General features: G+C 36.5%; 1 protein-coding gene across 2 annotated transcripts; it reads right to left on the reverse strand.

Moving 5' to 3' along the window:
• Positions 1-2732: 2732 nt before the first annotated feature.
• LOC132171321 (uncharacterized) lies at positions 2733-9142 on the reverse strand. 2 transcript variants are annotated; one of them, XM_059582608.1, is made up of 9 exons: positions 8715-9133; positions 7895-8136; positions 7632-7720; positions 7414-7552; positions 5469-5543; positions 4929-5050; positions 4781-4856; positions 3703-3762; positions 2733-3100 (listed from the first exon to the last, which is right to left on the reverse strand). In XM_059582608.1, the coding sequence occupies exons 2-9, from the start codon at positions 8030-8032 to the stop codon at positions 2972-2974; spliced, it is 828 nt and encodes a 275-aa protein (XP_059438591.1). In that variant the 5' UTR covers positions 8033-8136; positions 8715-9133; the 3' UTR covers positions 2733-2971. The 2 variants fall into 2 exon arrangements, with proteins under 2 accessions (XP_059438591.1, XP_059438592.1); XM_059582609.1 differs by having other exon boundaries at positions 3012-3100; positions 4781-4842; positions 8715-9142.
• Positions 9143-9735: the final 593 nt, after the last annotated feature.

Below are 9735 nucleotides of genomic sequence, written 5' to 3' on the forward strand. Positions count from 1 at the left end.
AGTGCTTGCATTGATTTTGATAGTTGGATTAGTTTAGGAGTTCTAACACATTTGGTGTAAATTTTGTAGTACTTGCATTGATATGAATTGTAGGTTAATTTTGATGGTCTTATATGTTTTGACAACATTTTATGCAACTTTTGGACTAGAATTAAATAAGGCATGGTCTTAAGTAGTTGTGATTATATATGTAGTGCTTGCATTGATTTTGATAATTGGAATAGTTTAGGAGTTCTTACACATTTGGTGTAAATTTTGTAGTGCTTGCATTGATATGAATTGTAGGTTAATTTTGATGGTCATATATGTTTTGACAACATTTTATGCAACTTTTGGATTAGAATTAAATAAGGCATGGTCTTAAGTAGTTGTGATTATATATGTAGTGCTTGCATTGATTTTGATAGTTGGATTAGTTTAGGAGCTCTTACACATTTGGTGTAAATTTTGTAGTGCCTGCATTGATATGAATTGTAGGTTAATTTTGATGGTCATGTATGTTTTGACAACATTTTATGCAACTTTTGGATTAGAATTAAATAAGGCATGGTCTTAAGTAGTTGTGATTATATATGTAGTGCTTGCATTGATTTTGATAATTGGAATAGTTTAGGAGTTCTTACACATTTGGTGTAAATTTTGTAGTGCTTGCATTGATATGAATTGTAGGTTAATTTTGATGGTCATGTATGTTTTGACAACATTTTATGCAACTTTTGGATTATAATTAAATAAGGCATGGTCTTAAGTAGTTGCGATTATATATGTAGTGCTTGCATTGATTTTGATAGTTGGATTAGTTTAGGAGCTCTTACACATTTGGTGTAAATTTTGTAGTGCTTGCATTGATATGAATTGTAGGTTAATTTTGATGGTCATGTATGTTTTGACAACATTTTATACAACTTTTGGATTAGAATTAAATAAGGCATGGTCTTAAGTAGTTGTGATTATATATGTAGTGCTTGCATTGATTTTGATAGTTGGATTAGTTTAGGAGTTCTTACACATTTGGTGTTAATTTGGTGTAAATTTTGTAGTGCTTGACAACATGTGGATGACAATATTTAGCCAATGTTTTATTTCCCAATATTAAGGTAACACAACAGTAAGCAATAACATAAATTGGGGTCACAATACCATCAATTTAGAGGACAAATTCATTTCAATACTAAAGTCAATTGTGCCAACAAAATCCATATAAACCATAACAAATATTACAACCACAACAACAAGCAATAACATAAATTGGGGTCACAATACCATCAATTTATAGGACAAATCCATTTCAATATTAGAGTCAATTGTGCCAACAAAATCCATACAACCATAACAAATATTACAACCTAACTAAAACCTAAAAAACATTACGAAAATGGTCAATTCATACAAGTCTGATACAAATAAAGACAACAAAATATCTATTTTACCTGCTTAACATCAGCCTTGATGCAAGTCCATTAGAAAAAGGGAAACACATCAAAACAGCAATAAGACACCAAAAACATGCAAGTGCAACTCAAAACTTCAGCTACATCCAACGATACTCATTCTCAACCCTTTGAAGTTTAACTTCAAAATTAGCAGCATCAACTTCAATTTTTGACTTGTACTCAGCAAGCTCAAGCTTGCATTTGAAGACTTCCATTGCCCTTTCGGACTTCAACTCATTCTACCACTCCATCAACATCGACATCACTTGATCACCGCACACACAAATTTCAGGTTCAACCCATTTAAAAAAATTGCAACCACGATTTTTTTTTCATTCTGCATAATCACGTAAATTAGGGTCACAAAAATTAGGGTTTACCCAATTACTACAGAATTTTGGCATAACGGGATGAGCAGAAAATTTCTATGAAAAAATAAATTCTAAAACACATCTTACCAAATAATTAACATAAGCATAAAACCTTTTGCCATGATTTTTAGTTGTTGATGTAGTTTTGATAACTATTTTGCTCCCACATTTGCAAATTGGATAGCTCGATCCTGAATCGCATACCTCACCCTCGAAGTGCTCCATATTTCACCGTTGTCACCTCACCGGTACTGGGTAGTGGGTAATTTTGCCAGTGGATGATAGAATCGACTTTCACCTGTACTAGGTATTGCCGTTGTGTGGGATTCTTCACCATCGTGACATCGTCGACAAGGTTGGCAGCTAGATCCTCAGCTTTGTTTCTTCGACTTCCTTCCTAATATTTTCGAATGGATGGCTGGAACCCATTGATTTTTTTCTACAGCTTGGGTAGTAGGCCTTTGTGCTCTCTCGTTCTCGAGGGTTTCTTGCACAGCTTGGGTAGTGTGTTTAAAATATATGGTTGGTAAGTGTAAGTATAAGGGTGAGTGGGGGTGAGTGAGTGTGAGGGCAAAATGGGTAAATGAACCCTTAAAAATCACGTGATATGCATTCCATTTGATCTTAACAATTCAAATAGATGGAAGGATCCTATATGAGGGCAAATGAAAGTTTAGGAGTCCAAAATGAGAGATTTGAAAGTTCAGGAGGAGTCTGTAAAATCGGGTGGAAGTTTAGGAAGCCAAAGTGAAGTTTCCCCTTAAAAAAACTTTTTTGGTTAAACCGAAAATATTTTTCGTAAACTATTATTTTTCCTCACACCAAACACCGAAAAATACGAAAAATATTTTTCAAAAATTATTTTATACCAAAACAAACTGAGAATAAGACTAACGAAAATAGGTGCAAAAGATTGGACCCATTGCCGTACGTGGAAGAAGTTGGGTCAACTTGTATATATTTAATATCCATTTCTGAAGTGAATACCACTTGAATCATATAAAGACAATTTGATCTCCATCAACTGCTAAGGTCCGAATGCCTTCAATTTTCTTTCCTTTTCCCCACCTCTATCATTTGTACAGTGACCAAAATAGAATTATACATACAAAGATGGAACTAACAAAGTCCAAGAAATTAGATTAACTTGTACATGTATAATATTCATCACTGCTTCTTTGCTATCGTCTTTTTCAATCCCTTGATAATCTTCCCAAACCACATCAAGTTCATAATAGCTAGTGCTGAAGGCACAACAAAGACCAAGAAATATCCAAAGGTTTGCATTTGGATGACCTGCAGAGGCAGCAGAGCAAATGAAATTACCTCACATCATAACATAATTTTTCAGAGCCGTGAGTGAGACATCCAAAACTGGTGATTCCAGTATAGCAAACGGAATTTGGGAAGCAGTTGGGAAAAAAGAAGAAGATACTATTGTGGTTTGTGGAAAAAATCAATTGGTGGCTTCTTATATCTAAAGTGACACTGAACTAATCCAATGATACTATTGTTTCACACACAATATGCACTCCTGCTAGAATTGAAAAAAGAGTTAGAATTTCATATGCAAATTGTGAACACATTGAGAATTGAAAGTTAAAAGGAATAATAAAGGAGTAAGAGATCAATATTGAGCTTCTTTCATAATAAACTAAGAAATGCCATTCTCTATTTGCCATATTAAATATTTGAAGAAACTTTGTAATCTGTATAGCTATTTGAAATTGGATTTTTTTTTCTCTAAGCAAAGGATTTATGAAAACTATATTCCGAATTTTGGAAATTTTATTCTCAATCAAAGTCAGGAAGTTTTTATCAGCTTTGAGAATGCGAAAGCTCTTATATTCAACAATCCAAAGTCCAGGAAATTCAATTTTCATGGACTTGCAAATTACCTGATCATAGTGTAAGTAAACATGGTAAAACATGTAGACGAACAGCAGAATTCTTGCAGCCTGCATTTGACAAATTATTTCAGCAGTCATTTTTAATAAGAAATAAATAAATAAAAATAAAAAAACTAAAATTTTTAACTAAAAAGAAATCTTGTCATTTCAAAAACAACATAGAAAGGTGCTGCTGCTACTGAAGAATGCCACATGGCTTAAAAACTTGACTCAGCCTAACTTAGTCTCTATTTATTTCGACGTAAAATGATTTCTGAAAAATATTTTCCATATTTTTCATTATTTGGTGCAACGTAAAATAATAGTCAATGAAAAATATTTTCCATTTGACCGAAAATGTTTCTTTAATTTTTGGAAAATGTATTCTATTTTTGAAAATCGTAAACAATTTTTCGAATTTGAACATCTCATTCTCAAATCAATAGATCCAACCGAAACCTCGCCGGGACCCACCCAGAGACACCACTGGGACCCGCCCAGAACCCGATCGAGACCTAACCGGGACCCACAAGAGACACTGGCGGGACCTGACTGGGACCCAACCAGCACCTGGTCAGGACACCACCAAGACCCGGTTAGGACACTTCCAAGACATCGTTGGGACCCGCCCGGACATCGCCAGGACTCAGTCCAGACCCGCCAAGATCCGGTCGGGACTCTACTTCGACCAAGTCGAGACTCGAGGGACATGGTCAGGACATTTTCGTAATTTAAAGTTTAATATGATAGAATGAAAATATATATATATAAAAAAAAAATTAAAAAAATTGTGATTTTCCGTATGCGCCAAACACCGAAAAATGTTTTCCAATAAGTCATTTTTTAGGAAAATGTTTTCCGACGAAAAACATTTTACGTCAAAACATATAGAGCCTAAATCTGTGTATCAGGGCCTGGTTGGGGCAATCACTAGTATCAGGCATTAGCACGTGATATTGAACCACAGGACACCATAACTAAATCATATAGTTGTCCCACCCCACACCCTCTCCCCCCCCCCCACCAAACATGGATATCAGTCAGCTAAGAGGTGGGTTTAATGTAATTCAAGAGGATTTAGACTCACCAGCCATGCAAAAAATATTAGTACGCCATTGATTAGATAAGCACAGGACCTCTTCATACCAGCTGTATCAAGAAACCTTCATGGAACCCAGAAGATCTATTAAAGCCAAAACTTTACCACCATATTAATATTTTACTTCTAAGCATACCATCTCATATTGATCTCTGGAGTAGTAACCTCAGATATGAGGATCATGAATGTATAAAGTTGCCCTTCCCCAGAAAACATAGAATATGCCACTGCAACTCCAGAAAGAGAGTGATGGATAACCTGAAATTGGAAGCATATTAAAATGCTTTTAGCAGGGCATTTGTAGGAACTTAATAAGCTTTGATATGCTGCCTTGCAATTGAATCAATTTATAAAGCTATATGCATTCTCTAATGTGCTCCCTCATAACCTCACCCTAACTACCAAATCACAGTATTCAAAGTGATTGCAAATATTGACAATGATGCTTTCGACGCAGCTTCAAGAGAACTGGAAAGAAATGATTGGATCCTGAAAGGCTAAATCCAGAAATCAGGGGGGAAGGGAAGGTGAGTACATTGAAGAATTATCAACTAATTACAGATAACAGCTAAGTAAGCCAAGGATGAAATATGTTGTGTGTGTGTGCACCTGCATATATCTGAGCATATATAAGCTTGATTGTTTTCCATCCTAGAGAATAGACAACTAGACTTACATACTCCATTCCACCTAGAGAAGGATAGAGCCAAAAAATCATTCCAAGATCTGCAAGAAAGTATCCAACAGAGACCTGTCAAAAATCAAATTACTTGTATTAACCGGGGAAGACTTCTCACAAGATTTAAAGATACATCTTAAACTACACAAGGAAAACCTGAATGCTTTCAGAAAATCTGGTATGCAACATGTTAAAAAGGAGGTGTATCCTCAGCATGTTCCAAGAAAAAAGCGAAGAAAAGATGACTCAACCCTTCCACTTCCCATTTTTCAGTTGGTAATTTTACCTATCCAAACGAGTCTCAACCAAAATGTGAAAAGGGCACAAAATAATCTTACTGCTTTGGTGAAATGAAAGACATGTACTCATATTAATGGGAACTAAAGCAGAAAGTAGAATCAAGGATCAGATGAAACATGATTCCATAAACATAAAATTAATGTGGCCATCCCATAAAAACAAAAAAAGGTGGGCGAATGCAATTTGTTAATACAAAAATGTTCGGAAAAAGTAAAATCTTGAAACCACAGGGCATTTATCCTTACTTATGTGTTATTTTCCTATCGTTTTAGTTTTTGCGTGGGGGAAAGGGGTCAGAGAAACATATCATCTTTTACAAAGCCTACAGATAACGATGTTGTATATCTGCATTGTACATTAATTGAAGTTACATCATTATTTTAAATGGTGTTACTGTATGTGGGAATTAATTTTTACCAGCAGAGAAGGTAGGCAAGTAGGGTTACTTATGGACAGAAAAGGTTAGAAGGTCAAGAAAGTATTTAAGAGCTTATAAAGATGTGGACCAAGGTGATAATAACTCTTATGGTATTGGAAAACAATTTTTTGTGCAGTGAGTGCTTTTGCTTCATCCTGTTCCTAAATCCTGTCTTTTTCTATGCTTATTGTCTGAAACATCAAGTCGTAATGCCGCTTTCGGTAGCAATCTTCCATTTCAGTTGAAAAATACAGTTAGATGTTTGGTGTAATATAAGTGATCAAGGGGTAGTAATAAAGGGCAAGTAGCTTGATTCTCCAATCAAGATTTGGTTCAAATCCAATTCGTAAGATGGCAGCTCTGCTGTGGCCGGCCCCGGACTGTACAAAAGAATCGAGGCCAGGGGGGCCTCACACATAGTGGTTCCTGGCCTTTGGTGAAGAGAAAATGAGTTAGGTTAGAGTTAGGAGTTACTCAAGCAATCAGCTCAACCCAGGCATTCTAAGCTGAGAAGAAGATGCAAGATTTTTCTTGTCTTTGAGGCCTTGCTACCTTGTCTTTGTCCTTAGGGGACAGACCGGGAATGCATTCCTTTCACCTTGAAGTTGCTGGCCAAGACGAGCAAAGTGTGAAGCCTGCTGATTTACCTGCTATCAATGTTGCTGCCCATGTTAGTTCCAAGCCCAGTTATGCAGGAGCTGTTAAGGGATGCCGTCGGATTCAGGCATGATACACTTTTTAGTTATTGGGAGAGCCCAAGTACTCTCTTTCAGATTCAGGAAACGGCTCTTAGAGATCATTTTTCGTTTTGGAAGAGCCAAAAGATTCTTCCAATTGCCAGCAAGATAGCCATGTAGGGTAATAACTTTTACCAGCAAGAAAGATAGGCAAGTAGGGTTGCTTGTGTGTATTATGTAATAGGTGTCAAGGCACTGTTTTATTCATTATAAAGATGTGAAGCCAAGTTCGTGGCATCACCATACACAACTCATTTAAAGGAAATAATCAACAATTCAATTTCCTATAGATATCAACATTACATTAATGAAAACCTGGCAATATTCAGAAAGGAAATGTGTCATTTTTCAAGCCACCTAACATTAGATTATTGTCTCTTTTTTTCTGAATCAATTAAAAACAGAAACGGCAACATCAAGTCAAATAGAGCAACTACAACTATGTGTTTTCAAATTATTTATTAAAAACAAATAAATAAAACTTTACCCCCAATGCAAAAACCGACAGAGGCGAGCTTCGAAATGTAACAATGCCAGAGTGCTGTTGGTCAGAAAAGAGATCTGACCAGAACACGAAGTATAAGGACATAACTGTGATAAAAATGGCATGAAGGGTGGAAATACAGCTGCAAAGATTAATAATAATGATATAAGGAGCAATTTGAAGAGGAAAAAAATGTGGAACAGTAAGGGACAGGCACTCACCGATTATTCCACTCGATTCGTTGGATTTTTGTAAGACCATTATAACTCTTAAAATAAAAGGTACTGATTAATTGCGTAAGATCATAGGCCTGTTCAGTGGAAAAATATTTAGAATATGTCAATAAGGGGAGAACAGAAAACCAAACGAAATGAAGAGAGGCCAATCATTTTCAGCCTTTCACTAAATATAAGATATAAGCTACACTGGTAGTGAGTGAACTAAAAATACTTGAACATGTAACAATTGGAAGACAAGACTATACCACTTTGCACAAAAGCATGCCTCCGAGGATGGAAGTGTATGGGATAAAGGGATCTGCTAATAAGTAGTTTTTAACCAGCACATGAGCCTGATTTTGGTAAGACTTGATTGCCAAAACAGTTTTTCTTGACACTGCCATTGTAGCGTACTCCTTCCAGAATATGTTTGATCACCAGAACTTATTTAGTCTCTTCTGTACCTTCTACTACTTTCTTCCACTCTTCATTTTCCTCTCACCTATTCCTATACCAGAAATGATACCACAAAGCATAAAACATGAAATTTGAATTTTAAACAACTACATACAAATAAAATGTAACATTTCAGCTGAAAAGAGCTAAGACAGCAATACCCATAAGTCCCAACCTCAATCATTCTTAAAACAAGCTACCCACCATCAGAAAACAAAGAAGAAATTTCGTGTTAGCAGAATCATATCTTGTCAAACACATACTCGGCAGAAAATGGAAAACCAATGAAGTCACAGATCTGATAAAGAGACAGAGAGAGTGGGGGGTACTTCCGCAGCCATGTACTAAAGCTCGCGGCCCAAGTGAATCAGAGCTTCCATTAGATGAACTCCAAGCAATATAAGAAACAAATAGGGCTATATATAATTACAGGCAACAGCTAAACCGGTAATTAGAAACTAGTCCAAGACATTTCAAAGTCCGTTGTGAAATCAAACCCACGAGGAAGTCGGGTTGAGCAATCAGCATGAGATCAGAAGCGAAAGGGAATTTCATCAAACAATTACGAGACGACCCAGAGAGCACCAATAGAAAATAAGCAAAAGAGAGAGGCAGAGGCAGCGAGCTTACCACAAGCGTGAGCAACCCACCCATCAAAATCTGGAGGACCAAATGCAGAGAATCAATGGTGAAACAAAGCTAATCAACGACACAAAAAATGGGATTGGGACCAATTCGAAATGGGGACCGATCGATGGATGGGTCTTGGTGAAAACGACAGAGGAACCGAATGGCGTTTGTCTATCTGTAAATCAAATGATGGGAAGGCAACAACCCGTGAAACCAACCGTAAGAATTCAATTATAAAATCTGTATCCAACCGAAGCCATGAAATGAAAGAAAAGAATTGAAGAAAAGGACGAAGTGGGGGGTTTGAGTGATACGTGCCGTGCGTGTGTTAGCGCGCGCGTGTGTGGGGGGCAAATGCCAAATGGTTTTGGAATCCTCGGGTTGGTTGGTTGGTTGAGGCCACATGGATTGCAAGGAAATGCTATCCAATTAGATGGGTAAGCCGGTAAGGTAACGGAGAGAATGTTATTGGCACGCAGCTCGTTTTGCCTTGGCCAGCTCTTTGGACTTTCTTCCTTTTATTCCGCCAAATTACCTTTGAAACCCCCCACAGTTTCAGTCTTGATACACATTACTATTGCGGACACTAACGGCTGGCTTAGCCGCATATGCGGATGTGAATAGCGGGTATAGGTTATACGGATAGTGAGTTTAATTTAAATTACCAAAATAACGTCGTTTTGAATTTTATAATTTATAACCTTTACGACTTCTTGTGCTATCATCTTGGATTCACAAATTTATACCTCCCGGTCCTCACACCTCAAAGCCATAGATATGTTGCCATCAACATCCACCTATGAATATGTTATATTTAGATTTAATTTATATTTCGTATGTTTTGAGTTTTAGACTTTTTTTTATGCTGGTCAGATTTATAATTTATGTTTGTTTGATTTGTAATTTATGTTTCTTATATTTTCCATGCGTCAACTTTGAGAAGAGTGGAGGCTAGGGGCCGTCCACTACTCCTAGCAAGTCTAGGAGTTGTTTTCTCTTTCCCTTGTCCCATTTATTTAAA

This window comes from Corylus avellana, chromosome ca2 (genome assembly GCF_901000735.1).
Source record: "Corylus avellana chromosome ca2, CavTom2PMs-1.0".
In the NCBI taxonomy this organism is placed as follows: Eukaryota; Viridiplantae; Streptophyta; class Magnoliopsida; order Fagales; family Betulaceae; genus Corylus; species Corylus avellana.

Bases quoted from the DNA above. Each gene is read 5' to 3' on its own strand.
- LOC132171321 (XM_059582608.1), bottom strand. From the start codon at position 8,032: ATGGCAGTGTCAAGAAAAACTGTTTTGGCAATCAAGTCTTACCAAAAT. The intron at 7,721-7,894 runs GTATAGTCTTGT...TCCACTGAACAG, and splicing joins GCATGCTTTTGTGCAAAGTG to GCCTATGATCTTACGCAATT. The intron at 5,051-5,468 runs GTAAGTCTAGTT...TTCCAATTTCAG, and splicing joins CTCTAGGTGGAATGGAGTAT to GTTATCCATCACTCTCTTTC.